Source organism: Cottoperca gobio, chromosome 1 (assembly GCF_900634415.1).
Source record: "Cottoperca gobio chromosome 1, fCotGob3.1, whole genome shotgun sequence".
Lineage (NCBI taxonomy): Eukaryota > Metazoa > Chordata > Actinopteri > Perciformes > Bovichtidae > Cottoperca > Cottoperca gobio.
The window spans coordinates 11,268,405-11,285,849 of NC_041355.1; the positions used below are offsets into that span (position 1 = coordinate 11,268,405).

A 17,445-nucleotide genomic window follows, 5' to 3' on the forward strand; every position below is an offset into this window, starting at 1 on the left:
ATTTAAGACGAGGCGATGGGAAAACCAAATGAAGAGTCAAACATTTATATTTGACCTGCTTTATTTACTAAAGTATTGGACACGTTAGCTTCATATAAAAACTAATGTGTGGCAGAAGAGCATAAACATGGACCAGAAAAGAGACCGGATAACCCAGGACCGTTAGACGGAAATACAGTTACAGTTAAAAAAGGTTTAAAATACACAAAGATGTGAAGAAGCTCCACACTTAAAGAGCCGTGGTATACACACACAATTGATTGGCAGAAGTTACAAACATACATTGTTATGTTAAGCGACACGTGTAAAGAAGAATACTGATGATTAGCTGATGAGCGGTTTGTTCCTCTTGTCTTTCTGACGAGCCTTGTCTTGGCTTTTCTGGGGAAGGTTGGAGTCAGTCTGGCTGAGCGCGGTCCGTGTAACTGCGGACATGCCGTCGACAAACTTAGTCTTGAACAGGACGTTGGCGTTGGTGAACATGCCGTCCTTTAGGGACACCACCACAAACTGCAGAGAGAGCATCAATAAAACATCAGATTAATACGAACCGACCGACTATTTATTTACTTCAATCTTTGTGCTGTAGTTGCACAGATAATGTACCAGACTATTTGCTTCCTAACTGTATTCAGAGGTTGTTTGAAATAAGAGTGAGCCACTTTGAGTTACGGGGGATATGCAGGTTTAAAAACACACAAGGGTATGGCCCTCGACTGTCGAAGGGGTTAAGGGTATTAGAACATATGCATGCGTGTTTCAACATACCTGCGAGTGTCTAAAATGTGTGCGCAGCATCTGTCCGATGTTCTGTGTGTGCGAGAGATCCAGGGCGGCATCCACCTCGTCTAAGATGTAGATGGGCGCCGGTTTGAACAGCAGCATGGCCAAGATGAGAGACAAAGCCACCAGTGACCTGAAAGCACAGACACAAAGAGCGTGTTTAATAAAAGTGACTGACTTCACAATCATCAATGGAAACCTTTACATCCATACTCCTGAAAGACTAAATGAATGATACTCATCAACTATAAAAGTGCTCTTGCTGACCTTTGCCCACCGCTGAGCTCAGTGAGGTTCTCCTTCCAGGTGTTGCCCAAGGCCACCTTGAACTCAAGACCTTCCAAGACACCCCCGCCCTGGGGAGGAGCCAGCTTAGCAGTGGCCCCCGGCAGCAGAGTGGAGAAAATAGAGCCAAAGTCCTTGTTTACCTGCAAAGTAAGGAGAAATATTACATAAACATAAAGCCACAGTGAGCTCTAAATCCGTGGGACAAATGATTTTACAGCAGGACTTGATTCAAACCACAAAGAAACTGTTCACCTCTCACTTTTACCCCAGAGTCAGAGTATATTAAATCAGCCTTTCTTACTCTCAGGTATGCACAAACAGGTCAGGAACAATTTAAAATAGAAAATGTGAAATGGGTTATGATATCGGTGTTGGTGATGAGAAGCAGGTAATTATGCGTTATTGGCATCGTCTGAAATGATTGGTTAAAAGAGGGGAGACCTTCTGCCACGCCACATTGAGAGCCTCGTTCTTCTTCTGGTCCAGCTCCTTGATGGTCTGCAAGATTTTGGCTTTGTCGTTCTCTACGATCCTCTTCTTCTTCATCAGGTCATTGTACTGCAGGAAGACAATAGTGTGGCTTAGATGAAATTGTAGTTTTCTTGACGCAACAATCTCCCAAACTCTTCCCGCGCCTTTGTCCTTACCCTTTCCTCGGCCTCGTTCAGCATGTTCATTGCCCTCTTGTTGACGTTTCTCTCCAGCTTGGCGGTGGTCTCCTCCAGCTTCTTCAGCCGCTGACCGGCCTCACGGGGGTTGTTGGTCTTAAAGTCATAAGAGGTGTTGGACTGGCCGAAGAATTGACGCTCCGTCTGGATCCAGTCGTGTTCCTCCAGCATCCGAGTCACCTGGAGGGAAAAAAAAAAAGAGAGAGAGAGAGAAATGTTTAAAGGACCCTGATCATACAAGATAAGGAGGAAACTTTTAGGGACCTTGTAGATCATGGAATTATGATTTTAGTCATTAATTAATTTAGGTGTGTGTGTGTGTGTACCTTGTCAGCAGCTTCCTGGCTGTCTTTGCGGTGCTTACTAATGTTGTGTTCCAGTTCCTTGATCTTCAGCTGGGCTTCGTTGTTCTGCTCTCTTATTTTATTGGCCTCTGTGCTCTTACCCTGGAACATTCAATCGGATACAAAATATCAAACAAAAAGTCACATTTCAAAATTCCAAGCAGTAAGGTTAGTCGGCATGAGACAAAAAAACAAAACGGTGACCGTCGATTCTAAGAGGAAACTCAAACGGTTGGAAGTAGAGCGTGAGGTAAGTATGGCCCAAGGAACTACACTAAGCTTCTCAAATAGGAGATAAAACCAACGCATTAAAGAAAAAAAGAGTCACCTTGAGCTCTTTGTCCTGAGTCATGATCACTTCCTTCTGTTTGGCCAGCTCCTCCTGAGCGTTACGCACTGCCTCCTGCACAGTGAGAATGAGGTATGGTGAAGGAGGGAAGGCAAATAAGGACATTAATGTAGCAGAGCATCTACATACCGGCCTGTTTTAAACTGTGATTAAATGACGTATTATTCTTAACTTATTTAACTCAGTCATTTCCCAAAACATGAATCCAATAAACATGTATACCTCAAATGCGTGAACTCTTGGAAACAGTTGGAAATTGCCCTTTAAAAAATACAAAGTGTACTTGTATAAACCTTCAAACCGATAGAAATACCTTGTTCTGCGAGACGGTGCAAGCCATGCTGTCTATCTGCTCCTGGATGGCCCTCGTGGCTTCATCCACAGCCTGAATCTGCTGCTCATAACCAGCCTGTTCCCTCCGCAGCTCCTCCAGCTCCAGGGTCACAGAGTCAGACTCCTGCGCACCGGAGCAAGAAAACAAACTCATTTGATGGATTCACCAGACGGATCGGTCGATCGTGGCTGTTAAAGCAACGACTGACTACGATTGTGTACGTCTGGTCGATGTACCTGCTGCTTCTGCTTCAGCTTCTTATTGAAGGCATCAGCTTTGGCTTTGGCTGAATTGAGTTTCTGCTGAGCAGCTTTCAGCTCCTTCTCTCTCTCGACCTCAGCATTCTTCATCTTGTTCTCCAGCACCTTGTACTTTTCTTCAGCCCGTTTCTGCACTTCCTTGGTGACACGCAAAGTCTCCTCGCTCTCCTCTGATTAAGTAAACACACACACAGATAAGTTAGCAAAGTGACTTGTTGAAATTTAAAGCCATTTTAAATTGTGCGCTTGTGAAAATGTCAGCATTCTGACCAATGGCCTTGCGCAGCCTCTCCAGCTCCTCTTGCTGCTGGTGGAAGGAGCTCTGCTGCAGCTTGGCCTGCAGATTCTGTTCCTCCTCTACCTTCAGCTCATACTGCTGCTTCAGCTGACGGTACCTGGGGAGGGATACAAATGCAGGGAATGAAGAACCAAATGTAGCGAGTAGGTGGATCAAAAATATAAAGATAATGAAATCCAGAAGACAGCAGGAAGGTGTGAAAGCACGACATGGGGCACTGAGCTGCTGATGAGAGTTGTGGGATTTACTTCACTCAACACGATGTAAAAACATCTTACTGTAGATGTGCATCAGAATTATGGTATTTTAAAAAGATATCTGAAAACAATATATTGGCCAATTGTAATATTTTTAACATAATCAAAGTCGATATTCTTTTAATTACATTACATTTCAGGTCATTTAGCAGACGCTCTTCTCCAGAGCGACTTACATTGAACTAAGTACAGGGACAGTCTCCCTGGAGAAGCTCAGGGTTAAGTACCTCACTCAGGGGTACACTGGTGGCAGCCTGGTACTGAACTCACCACCCTAGTGTAATAAGTAAGTAATTGGGCATGAAAGATGATCTTGACCTTAGAATTAATTTAAGAGGTTTTGGTCTAAGATACATACTGAGGAGGACATTTTACAGTGTACAAACAGGTGAACGAACCAATTTAAAAAAAAAAAAAAAAAAAGTTGAGTTTCTAAATGACCATTTCTTTTGACTTATTGCCTGACGTATGAAACTATACAGATATATCTCAGCCGGGACGATTTTATTTATTTATTATTACTAGCTTTAAATTTAAATTCTTGTGGGCATTTGTTTCTGCTTACTTCTCTGCGGTTCCCTTAAGGCTGGCCAGTTGTCGTTCGTTATCCTGAAGCTGTGTCTCCTTGTCATTCAAGCTGTCCCGAACCTCCTTCAGTTCCTGTAGGCTGGTCAGAACTGATGCTGACTGGGAGCGAGCGCCTGGAAAAGAAAAAGTAAGGGGGGGGGGAAAGGTCCATTGGAAAGTCCATTGCACTGTATTGTGTGTGAAGAAGTATCTCTACTGCACGAGTCAAAACTGTTATTCCAGGTATAATGTTCAGAAGCTTTAGAACACAGTGATGAAGCAATCAGGATTCTGATCCAGGATGTTGTAACTAAGCTGTGTCATGTTTCAAAGCAACCTTCTGCGTATGACACATAATCTATTTTGTGACTCCCCCTTGTTCTCACCTCCGCTCAGAGTTCCCTGTGGGTCGAAGATGTCCCCTCCAAGAGTTACAGTTTTGGTCATGACCTGCTTGTCAAAAGCCACTTTTTTGGCATTGTCCAGGTTGTCGCATACCAGTGTGGAGCCAAAGACGTACTCCATGGCCTTACGCAGGTCAGATTCATAGCCCACCAGGGACAGAGCTGTGTGGACGTTGTCCGCTCCAACCTGACAGAGGAGGGACAGAGGAGTCAGGACGGGCGAGTCATCAAAGAGACCGCTTCATGCTTTAAGATCGGCCAGAACTACGCTTCAATATCCAAACCCAGCAGTATTTGGATCTCTCACCAGGCTCTTGGCGGCGTTCACCACTCTGTCATTGAGGGTCTTGGCAGAGATCTTGTTTAGGGGAATGATGGTGTACCTCCGCTGCAGCTCTCCCTTCTCCAACAGTTTTTTACCGGTCACCTGGTAAAGACAAAAGAATGACATCACCAAATCTGGTCATACTGTCCCACACACTGCTCTGCAAATTAAATAACATTTAAAAACACGACTACACTTAAACAACATGCCCACTGACACACCTACCTCTGTGTCAACTATAATGTTGTAGAGCCGTCCTCCTGCAACGACCTCCAGCCCTGTTGCAGTAGGAGACGTCACGGACTGTGATCAGGTTAGCTAGCAGCCCTTTCACTTTGCTACGGTCCCAGCCTCGCTCTGGGTCCCTATAAGACAGCAGAAAGAAAAATACTTTACATATGTTGAAGGCTTAAACTCTTCTTGAGGCACAAGGCAACACATTTGGACATTCCTAGCATGGAAGGAGTCTAGGAATGAATTAGGATTAGCTGGAATAATTGAAAATAACCTGCGTGAGTGCGCAGGGACTTTAAATTCAGAGTAGATTTATTAAATATTTCAGGTGGAAGCAAAACAAAAGTAGGAGCATCTAGATTTGAAAACACACTGTACATTTAAATAAATAAGCAAATTAATTTTACACATCCTTACTTGTAGTCGAAGCGCAAGTTGGGGAAGCGAGACACGAGACGCTCGTAGGTCTCTTTAAATTTGGCGATCTCTCTGGACAGCTGTCTTCTGGTGTCCAGCAGAGTCTCCTCCTTCCCATCTGCATAGAGACAGAAATGCATACACAGACACTAAACATTAATACAAAATGTATAACAGGATTGGCAGCTGCCACGTGTACAAGAGGCTGTCTGTATGCACAGACACGCACGCACCTTCATAGTTGAGTTTAGCTAGCTCAGCCTGTAGTTTCTCCCTGCTGCTTCGGACTGCCTGCAGGCTGTCCTGGTCCTTCTTGTAGCCACCGTCCATCTTTTTCACCTCTGTCTGTTTGGTTGTCAGCTCAGCCTGAGCATGCTTCAGGGTCATCTGGGCCTGGAAAGAAAGGAAGACAAAGAATAATAGATAAATAGACAGAAAATAAATATAGTATTTTGTCAACGTGGAACAATTTTTAGAAAACGGCAGGCCTGTGATGGATTCACGCTACGGAGCGTAAAAGTTTGTAGTGAAAACTTGCTATTGAATATACCTGGCAACCTGAAATATCACATCCCCAGGTGGATAAGTTCAAGTCCTTTCCTCACCTGCTTGGCTTCAGTATCTGCTTTGCTCGTGTCATTCTTGCAGGTCATCATCTGTCCAGCCAGTGTGGCCTCCTCTCCATCTTCATTGGTGGAAAGGCCCGCTGACACAGCCCTAAAATGCTGCTCAGCTGCCTCGAGGGCTGCGCTGTCCTTCTGTCCCTCCTCCTGTAGAGCCTGAAGCTGCTCCGTCAGTGTAGAAACCTCCTTTTCTTTTACTACAAGCATTTTCTTGTCCTGAGGAGAAGAGAAAACCATTATTAAATCAGAATTCAGTTGTGAGGTGTAGTCAGCAGTCATTGTATGTAAATGTTGTTGTTTTTTTGCCATTACCTCCTTCATACTCTTTACGAGCTCCGTCCTCTTCTTGGTTTCATCATTGACATTTTGTTTTTTCATGTCAAGTGCGCTCTGAGCTTTGGCGTCCACGCGTTGCCTGTCCGTTAGAGTCTCTTCCAGGGATTTTAATACTCCATTCACCTCCTACAGGTGAGCAGATGAACATCAAAGACCAAGCAATTTGACTCCAGATATAATTTCCTTGTTGTGGTTTCATAAAAACATACAAAACATTACATACATTGCGAGGGTCATTCAGGGGCAAATATTTAAAATGTCAACAAATTACGTTCAGAAGAATGGAGGGAAATAAAGTGTTCCAGTGTACCTGGTCTTTTTTCTTCTGCAGCTCGTGAATCTGGGCTGACAGCTCCTGGACTTTGCTCTCATTCTCGGCGATGCTCGCTTGCATCTTAGTGATGTTATTCTGCATCCCCTTCAGGTTCTCCGCTGACTTCATCTTGGTTTCCTCTGCACATACAAAGAGCCAGGCCACGTACAGCCGTGACAGGTGCTGGATCTCACGCATCAGCTTCTGGTACTCCAAGTATGATGATCGCTCCTGCAGAGGGAGGAAGGTTTAGAAAAATGGGAAATGATGATAACATTTTTAAAACATCACAGATAATTAATCATTCTTGCCATCATGTTTCAGTCACGGCAGGAAATGAGTAAGTTTAGATTTCACAGTGAACCTACCTCTTGGAGTTTGTTCATGGTTGGAGTAATTTCCTCATCCAAAATCTTAAGAGTAAACAAACATATTTTTAACATTAGTTGCAATCATCTTTTTTTATTTACAGCCATCAAGCATTGAAATTTGGGATATGATTTGAGCTGAGCTTAAAACTTAGGACATTAGAAATAAGGATATTGAGCAACCAGTCATGTTGACAATAATTTGACTGCGATTCGGGTTTTTAATTGTAATGAATTGCAACTTTAGAGTTGTACTGGATGAATGTGCTGCTTGATGTGTGCTTGTAGATGTGTCTGTATAATTGTTAGTGTGATGCAGACTGTGATCGTGTTACATGTAAATCTGCCATAAATCTTCTCTTCTCATTTTGAAATAAATGCTTTCGTGCATGTTTCTTGTTTAATGAAGACCAATAATAATAATAATAATAATAATAATAATAATAATATAATAATTATAATTATAATTCTGGCAGCTTCTCAGGAATAAACAAAGATTAGTCAACAATTAGTTTGGATGTCTAACATACCGTCTGAATCTCCTTCAGCTTGGCCTCCTTCTTCTCAATGGTTTTCTGAGCACTAATCTTTTTACATTCATACATCCTGGTTCCCGCTGCCTCCTCAATCATGGCAAGGATCTGAAAGAAAAGGAGGTGCTCATTGGAAGACTTGAAAAAGAAAAGACAATTGTATGTGATAGAACTGATGGTGAGATGGTGGACAACGTGTGTGTATGCTTTACCTCCGGTGGCTTCATGTTTAGAACTTTGGTGATCCTCCCCTAAAATATTGGAAACATCACGATTAAAAAAATACTGTAGGAGGGCTACAAACACAACCACGCACACTGCTGCAGACACAAGACTGACCTGCATGATGAGAAAATGTGGGTTGTTGACGTTGAGGCCAACAGAGCAGAACAAGTCCTGCACCCTGGTGTTGTTGGCATTGACTCCATTGATGAGGTACTTATTCCTGCCACCAATTACCACCTTAAAGAAAGATGGAGAACTGGTATTAGCATTGCACACAATAACCTTGTACACCAATTACAGAGCATGTTTTACTTATTTATTTGCCAACCTGTCTGGTGACGGTGATCTCATCATGGGTTTCAAAACCCAGAGGACTCTGGCTTTTGTTGGAGTTGTCAAAGGTAATAGACACAGTGGCCTTTGTGATACCGCCCTGTCCGTTTTTGTACACCAAGTCCTGGAGGTTGGAGGCTCGCACCTTTTGAGAAGAAATTAAACAAAGAGATTCAAGTTTCAAGAGTGACCAGATTTCTTGAGTGTTAAGACACTTCTAGCTTATTACTCTATCCTTAGTAGTATGTAGTATAGAGCAATGAAAACATAGACTTCTTTACCACTGATATTGACTAAATTAACACAGAAATCAATGTATTTGTATTCATACACACACATATCAGTGTACGTTTTTACTTATACATACACACATATCAGTGTACGTTTTTACTTATACATACACACATATCAGTGTACGTTTTTACTTATACATACACACATATCAGTGTACGTTTTTACTTATACATACACACATATCAGTGTACGTTTTTACTTATACATACACACATATCAGTGTACGTTTTTACTTATACATACACACATATTAGTGTACGTTTTTACTTATACATACACACATATCAGTGTACGTTTTTACTTATACATACACACATATTAGTGTATGTTTTTACTTATACATACACACATATCAGTGTACGTTTTTACTTATACATACACACATATCAGTGTACGTTTTTACTCATGCATACACACATATTAGTGTACGTTTTTACTTATACATACACACATATTAGTGTATGTTTTTACTTATACATACACACATATTAGTGTACGTTTTTACTTATACATACACACATATCAGTGTATGTTTTTACTTATACATACACACATATCAGTGTACGTTTTTACTCATGCATAGTAATGCTATTCTCTAATATATATAATAATATGTTTGGCATGTATGTTGACTGTAATGTTTAATGCAGGTTTAGAAAAGTGTGGAGTTTATGTGGACTGTAATGTTGTGTTTTTAAAGTCGGACCCCAGGAAGACTAGCTGTGCTTTAGGGAACAGCTAATGGGGATCCTATAATAAACTAAACTAATGGTCAACAACTAGGTCACTTAATGTCTGTATAAAAGATAACACACTTACATGGCTGAGATTGGTAATGCCCAAAAGGAAACATATCGAGTCCAAAATATTGGACTTGCCGCTGCCGTTCAGTCCCGTGATGGCGTTGAACAGCGGGTCGAAGCCGTTGATCTCCGTCCGCTGCGCGTAGGATTTGAATCCTTCGAGGATAATAGACTTGATGTACATCTCTGGGCTTTAGTCCTCGCTCCGCAGATGCCGGAGGAAAGATTTGCGGTGTTTAAATACCAAATCGGTAACTTAAAAATTGAAGCACTAGGTCAACAGCCCAGTGTTTACAACCGTCAACAGGAAAACTAGCTCTGCTCTCTTCTTACTTGAATTTTGGCGGCAGGCATGGAGCCGCTAGTCTGTCCTCTCTGTGCCGGGGACGGGACGAATAAATGTAAGAGTATCTTAATACGATGTCTGCACATATTCAATACATGTGTCAATATATATAATAATATATGAGTATGTCGGAACCTAACAATAATATTTAAATATATACATTTATATATTTATATTTGTGTTTATTTTCGTCAGGCAAATCTTAAGGCTACTAAAAGGTCCTTCTCATCTGTAGAAATGTTTTGGCGCCACCTGAAGGTAGAAAGATGAATGACAGGTGAAGAAAATATAACTCGATTCTCAAACTAACAAAGATTGATGTCTTTCTTATGTTTAACAATCCGAATTTCTAGGCAGTTGAAATTTACGTAATTTACTTGACTAATATTTTAGCAAAATATAATATCCATAAAATGATATGGATTATAATTTTTTTCCTTTCTAATGTAAATCGTATTTGATTACTATAAAAAATGTAAAAGGATACTTAAATATTATAAATAGGTAAAACCTCCTATATTATTTAGATATCTCCAATAGTTTAGCAGAACCCAAATATTTTAGTTTTTGTTATTCTTCTTTCCTTTCCCCACATTGTGTTATTTGTTGTACAATTTATTTAAATGTTATAATATTTTTACATTATGAAACATATTTACTGCAATTTTTGTAATGAAAAACTGGAACATGTATATTCCATATAATGCATGTATTACATTTTCCCTAATATAGTCCTGTGTCAAACGTGGAAAACAGATAGATTAAGGAAGGAATCAGAAAAGCTGTGAACCAGGAGTAAGACTATTTGGGTATAATGATAATAGCATGCAGCCTGTCATATTATATTGTTTTTATAATGATTCCACCATGTAACATAATGAAAAACTTAAAGTATGAAGCTGTACTCAGCATTAAGAACAACAAAAAGTCATAGTCATAATGTTAATTATAGATAGGGCCATAGTCATGAGTCTAAGTCCCCGGTGCTCCTTTAACGTTGACCAGATACTTAAAAAGTCTTAATAATAAAAGGTTTTTTGAATTACTTGGATTTGGGTCAATTTGTTTGTTTATGCCTGAGTGCATATACTGTAGACAGTTTCAAAACATTCTCAACAAAGCAAGGAATAATAAGAATACAATTCTGGAGTTAATGTAGGGTAATGACTCTTTTACGTAAAAAACTTTGTGACATAAATGTAATAAATATATTGATTATAATATGCAATCAGCCTATAAAATATACACCAAATGTTAATATATTTGTAGTTTTGTAATTGTAAAGTCACTTTCAGGATGTTGAATCCCTGAAAAGTCATGAGTTACCATTGGTAAGCCTAGGACACAACAAACAAGCACTTATGAATAATCAAAAATATTGTACAAAGTGAATTACTAAATTGATACCACATTTGATTATTTTAAGAAGGCTAAAGGCAGAGAAAGGCAAGAAATGTGTAGATGTTTTATTTGTTCTCCTTTGAAATTCACATTTCACAGTAGCGCACAGAATAGAATACTTTCAGGGACAGGTAATGAAATGATCACAAAAGTAGATATGCAGTCAACAAATACAAAGCTGTTTGAAACTTGCATTTGCCATGGAGAGATACATTCAGCAGACTATTAATGCAAAAGACATTTCATGGTGAATAAGCCCTTTCAGTGTAACAGAAGCCACAAGCCTACACTAACTTCACACCTCCTACTCCTACAAGTTTTCTAAATACACAGATACACACTTAATTGGCAAACACACACACACATACAATCATTGTGTCATTACATTACGCATCCAGAGGCACGGGACACATAGACAGACAAACCAAATTGAAAGCATAGAAGCATATCTGTGTTAGAACGATGCAGTCTCCTCTGTTAGAGTAGAAGGATGTGGGCTTGATGTAGGCCCAGTCAAAGTTCCGCAGGTTCAGTGACCTCTGACAGTTCTGGTCGCAGAGAACGACCAGGGCACGCACAAACGAGTATTTGGCTGAGCAGCTGATGGCCGTCACTGTACGCACCTTGTCAAAGTGCAGCAGGAAACAGGGGTCATCCTGGAATCACAAAGACACAAAAGGAGACAGCATTACTTATATATCAAAAAATAACCATTAAAGATATGCCAGATATATGAAAGCAAATGGGCTGCTGGGAAATGAAGGCATGAAAGTTGACAGATAAAGCTGTGTGGACCTTTAGTTGTTTTTTGTCAAACCGAGATTGCATTATCGAAAACAGATGTGCACAACAAAAAGTTATAAATACAGTTGTGTTGTAACACGTTTTCCTCATGTATTGTGTATATATTTAGGATCCACACAAAACCCCATAAGAGTATACATCGTTAAGCACTGAAAAATAATTACATGATTTGAATACTATGTGAAATACTTTGAGGTAAATTACATGGTTTCAAAGCTTTCATAATTACAAAGAGTAATCCTTTGTATAGAAAACGAGGGGAAATAATCCAATAATAAGCAATGGAAATTGGTTTATTACCACATCAGGGTCCCGTCCGTCAACTAGAGTCAGGTCTTGCAGGGACCAGACCTCCGTCCTCCTGTAGCACTCCTGTATACTGGAGCGTTGGGTGTGGGACCCTTTGGATACAGAATTTTGGGCCGTCTGAGATATCTGACATCGCACTATACATAACTGCACCAATTTGTTTTTTGCAACTGCAGAAAAAGGGAAATAACACAAGTTTCATTTTCTTTTTTTGCAAATAAATAAGCATACTGCAGCACCAGACATTTCATCTGCAGTGAAAGTATAACCGTGACTCTTTTCAGGCCTCATAGACTAGAACAAGGACACGTTCAGTACATTTCCCTACAGATTCTCCACAACAATATTCTGTTCAACCTGTAAAGCATCTTTAATCCCTAAAAACTGCTTTCAAAAGACTACCTGATCAACAAAAAATGTTTACCTGAGACACAGATGAAATGTCTTCCGTGCGTTGGCTCTTCAATCTCAATAAACTCCACCAGTCTCTGTTTTGTAGGTCGGAATAAAACTCTCTGCATCTCCTCCCTCAGAAGAGACGACATCACTGGAGAGAGGACGAGAAGAATCGAGATCAGATGGTACCAAAAAGCTTTAAAAAAAGAAAACAGAAGCGGTAAGGATGGAAGACACAAGAGAAATGAGACAATCTAAAAGATCACTGAAGCCTGGCAGTGGTGGAGTGGGAGGTGGTGATGTTTTCTCTGGTCAGCCCGTGTGAAAAGTCTGTGGTTGTGTGTGAAATGAGCTCTTACTCTACCACACACACACTCCACTCTGAGGCGGTCAATTTATGATGATCTATGTTAATCTTTCATTAAAGTACTGCCTTCATACCAAGGAGGGATTTAGTAGAAAGGGAGCAATCAAAGGCCAATGTCTTCATCATTTTACCCTTTTATTGCTTCAATTAAGACCCATTACGATGCTGATCCTGATGTTTCCTGCAAATATGGATTTCACTTTTGGATTTGTATTTACTTCAGTGAGTGTCTCACATAAAGACACATACAGTACTCTATCCTGGTTGTATGTAGTTATAGGTTTCCTCACAACACACATATAGAGAGTCTCTTTCTTTCCGTCTTTCTGTTTCCACTCACTCACATATAGATGTTGATATGTATTGTGGCAAAGTGCCAAAAGTTTGTCTGTGATTAAACGGTTGTTGTGTGGGAAAAGGATGTCCCACAGCACTCTGCATGGTTTCCATTACCCTGTAGTAATTCAATCTCTGAGAACAGGTACAAGTGGGATGAAGCACTTAAATGGAAGGATTTTACAAGCACATAAAGTATGCTACACTTCTTTGGGGACCATGGCTCCGTGAAACAATTTGCTACAGTAGATGTACCGATAAACAGAACATAATACTACACATTTAAAAAAAAAGAAAAAAGTTCCAGTTCGTGAGAGGCGGGCCAAAACGACGTGGGAGGACTTTTCCATAAACTAACCACCCCAGAATGAAGCAGACCAACGCTCTGATTTGATTTGTTAGCAGGAAAGAGTGTGGCTCCATTGGATTTGTCACATCTTGTGAAAACAATGATGGGTTGTTCCACAGCTAAGTGCTTTATTGTTATTGTTGTTGTTGTTGTTGATGGTTTTTTTGGGTGTTCACTTGAAAGGCTTTTTGCCTCTGAGATGGAAAGATGAGCAGATGGGCAGGAAGTAGGGAGCAAAGGAAACATACAAGTGTTGACTCTCATGAATAACACATGAGGTTTATTCTACTTAATCTTCAATCCCAGTATTTATGCGCATGTGCATTTAAAGGATTCTTATTTACAATAATTATAGAAGCCCCAAGATAGGCACAAGAGAGTCGTTTTTTAAATATGTGGTGGAATGCACCAGAATGATTTGTATTCAATGATGTAGATTCAAAACACTACATCAATGTGTCTGTATTTGCAGGATAATATGCTTGTCATGAAGCATTCCCATAATCCCTGACTTTGTAGAGACATGCAGGTGAGTAGCTTTGAAAAGCAAACGTATAGAAATGATAATGCTGTCATATAGGGCTTTATGGGAGGAGTTTAGAAAAAGAGGGATGCTTAATTTAAGAAGATTAAGAGGAGGTGTATAAATCAGAGGACCAGGCAGCAAGGATGAGAGGATGATGTGTGTAACACTGGAGGGATGGAGGTAGTTGGGGAAGAAAGAAAGGAAGAAGAGGTCGCTGAAAAAGAAAGTAAAGAAGAGAAGGCTATCAAGAAGTATTCATAAATAGCAAGAAACAGGAAAGGAGCGAAGACATGAAGGATGCAGAGGAATAAGACAATATAACAATGGGAAAAAGCAAAGGAAGAAAACCACAGAGGATCTGCAGAAAAGAGATGTTGCGGAGTTGAATTAAGGAATGAATAACGCAGATTATGCAGGCAGGGGTGCTAACCGCAGGAATGGTGAGAAAATAATAGATAGGAAAAGGGGGAAGAGTCCTTGAGAAGCAGATCATGACTAATCCAAACAAACCCGAAGAGAACTGAAAATGATGACAGAGAAAAGAGGAAAAGCGAGGGGGCAAGCTGAGTTCACAGAGAGGAAGGAGATTGGAAAAAAAGAGAAAGAGAAATCCTGGGAAGATGCAGAGTCCAACCAGGAGGAAAGAAATAAGGAGGTTGGCGCTGTGAAGCTAGAATAGAGTTAATGAAAACACTTTTATTTAATGCACAAGCCTAAGGCTGGAATTTAAAAGTTGTGTGAACATAGGAACGCTGTTTTCATTCAAATAAATTAGATTCTGCTTTGCATTTTTTTGTGATAATATTGTAATATTTTGAGTTTACGGTCATTAGTACAGATAAAAAAAAATATTGATTTAAGTCAGTTTAGTATAACTGCTGTTTTTCTTTCTGGTAATTTAGCCTTTTGTCAGTTCTTGACTGTTTTGCATTTGAAAAACTGATTTTAGCATTTTATGTTTTGGTCTTTGCCATAAGTGACACTGATGTTGTGATGCATTGTATATAACGAATGTATCACCGCTGTGCTTGCTTGCATTGTGATACCATTGTTATATCTGGAGAATTAGATTCTCACCCTTTAGAGGACAGAGGTGAAGACAATCATGTTTCATGCAGTCAGCTCAGGGTGTTTATCAGAGAGGAGACCTGTGTCCCAGCATTTCTATATTAAAACAGGGTAAGGGTTAGCAATGACTCACAGTTAAATGATCAAACTGCAGCAGCCATTTTTCAGGACATGACACAAATTGAGTCACGCAGGAAACCAGGCTTAAAGAAATGCTGCTCTATCATCATGTTTCAATATGCCACAAACATTAAGCCTTGACTTAAAGACGGTTGTGAAAAGCCTGTGACGTCATTACAGAAAATGTTCCTAACTGCTTGTCCTATCTTAACTTAAGTTTCAAAGATCTTCCTATTACAGAAGCAATTCATAACTCATGGCTGTGTCCTATCCTATCTCAGACCACCTGTCTTATCTTAATTTAAGAAATCCTAACTATAACTGTAAATTTGATTCTTCAAGCTGCATTTGTCTCGTCATGCCTGTATCTATGTTTAGAATGTAGCGATAGGCTCAAGATTGACAAACACCAATATCAACAATATCAAGATATCTACCCCCTCAGTCTGGACGTCCCGCTGTGCAAAACAAAAGAAAGAAGTGCATTAGTGATTCGTACGACCACTGGCTAAGCTCCATGCTTCCATGTAGGTCCTCTCCAGAGCCGGATGCAGCCAGCATGTCAATCAAATTGCAAATGTACCGTTTTGGCAGTCGATATATACCCATTAATACATGGTCCGGGAAATTTAAAGCGTCATCATACGGTTTGAGTAGCCTTTCAGTCATTATATTTTGGCGTTCTTGTTGTTCCCCATCTTCATTGTCATTGCCATACAGACCTAACAACTGTCTTGCTGCCGACTTTTGGCAGTTATTTTGAATTAAGGACATGGTCTATATACCGTCTTAAATTCCCTAAATTAGGACAGTTCTGTTGAAGATAAATACCTTTATGTCTGTGATAACTTTTTTTTTTTTTATCTAAAATGCCGTTAGGAAACATATTTCTGTTTCGCCAAAAATCCTAAATGTTATTCCAAACTGAGATAGGATTTCAGACCACGGACGTTTCTGTAATGAACGTTTCCTGAACAATATATTTCACTCTTAATGTATTAAATATGAGCAAAGGACTTCAAGTGCACTTCCACTAAAATACTTAATAACAATGTATTTCTAGCTTCAGTACTGTGCCTCATCATATGAGATCACTTTTTCCCATTATATTCCCCCACTCCTCACAATATGTATTCAGTTTTATTATCCCCACAGCCACCTCCTGCTCTATCACTACACTTCTCTGGGTGCATATGTGCACAGTCAGGACAGTCAGGTGGCTGGTTGATGAAGAAAAGTTGAGATTACATGTTGCATGCAACGTAATAATAATACATTTTATTTGTAAGGCGCCTTTCATGGCTAAAAGCAATCCCAAGGTGCTACAGAGTAGAAGACAACAACAACAACAACAACAACAATGGGGACAGAGTCAGTGATGACCAGGTCGAGTGTGTGCCTCCTGGTGTGTGTGGGGACATCAACATGTTGTTTTAGGTGGAGAACGTCCAGTGTGTGTTGATATCCATGTAAACACACACACAAACACAAAAGCTTCAAAACTTGATTTACACATAGACTGTGCTGGACAAAATGTATTTATTTTTAACAGTTGTCTTCTTTTGTAAGAGCCGATAATGACCTCATAGCATTTTAAGTGCTGAACTGATATAAGAGGATGACACAGCCAAAGGAAACATGGCAATCTCTAGGACTGTGCAACAATTAAGCTATTGTTTTGGTTTTAGTTTTAAAATCAGGAGTTGAGAGGACATAGCACATTAGTAGATGGTCATGATTTTATTATAGGTATGAATTGCTAGTAAATTAAGGTATAACTGTGCCTTCATATGATTTATGTCTTGATAACATACTCATCTCTCGTCTATATATAGGCAATGAACAATACATTATATACCATTGCAGCCCTTACATGACCAGACTCCTCTGTCATCTCTTTTATCTAATGTTGTTTACGAATGTTGTATTTACCCAGAAATGAGTTGTAAACTCTGTTTTAATCAATATTGCACTTACTTTTGTGTATCATTTATGCCAATAAAAGTATGTCAATAAAAATGACATGGTCGTCTGGCGATAATGTGAAAAACATCTAATCCCACATCA

At 39.9% G+C, this 17,445-nt stretch overlaps 2 protein-coding genes across 2 annotated transcripts; both read right to left on the reverse strand.

Moving 5' to 3' along the window:
- Nucleotides 1–22: 22 nt before the first annotated feature.
- Nucleotides 23–9,705, reverse strand: smc2 (structural maintenance of chromosomes 2). Its single transcript, XM_029442188.1, is given in 26 exon segments — nucleotides 23–510; nucleotides 769–916; nucleotides 1,051–1,211; nucleotides 1,513–1,629; nucleotides 1,719–1,919; nucleotides 2,066–2,185; nucleotides 2,412–2,486; nucleotides 2,746–2,889; nucleotides 3,003–3,196; nucleotides 3,297–3,421; nucleotides 4,147–4,282; nucleotides 4,535–4,739; nucleotides 4,860–4,979; nucleotides 5,103–5,165; nucleotides 5,167–5,242; nucleotides 5,529–5,646; nucleotides 5,762–5,921; nucleotides 6,134–6,367; nucleotides 6,464–6,613; nucleotides 6,798–7,031; nucleotides 7,169–7,213; nucleotides 7,699–7,809; nucleotides 7,914–7,952; nucleotides 8,041–8,163; nucleotides 8,255–8,404; nucleotides 9,373–9,705. Coding segments are annotated over 26 exon segments (3,603 nt in total). The 5' UTR covers nucleotides 9,541–9,705; the 3' UTR covers nucleotides 23–324.
- A 1,587-nt stretch (nucleotides 9,706–11,292) lies between these two features.
- Nucleotides 11,293–12,928, reverse strand: exoc1l (exocyst complex component 1 like). Its single transcript, XM_029440648.1, has 3 exons — nucleotides 12,641–12,928; nucleotides 12,208–12,386; nucleotides 11,293–11,759 (listed from the first exon to the last, which is right to left on the reverse strand). Exons 1-3 carry the CDS (start codon nucleotides 12,759–12,761, stop codon nucleotides 11,490–11,492), a joined length of 570 nt encoding a protein of 189 aa, XP_029296508.1. The 5' UTR covers nucleotides 12,762–12,928; the 3' UTR covers nucleotides 11,293–11,489.
- Between the last annotated feature and the right edge of the window lie 4,517 nt (nucleotides 12,929–17,445).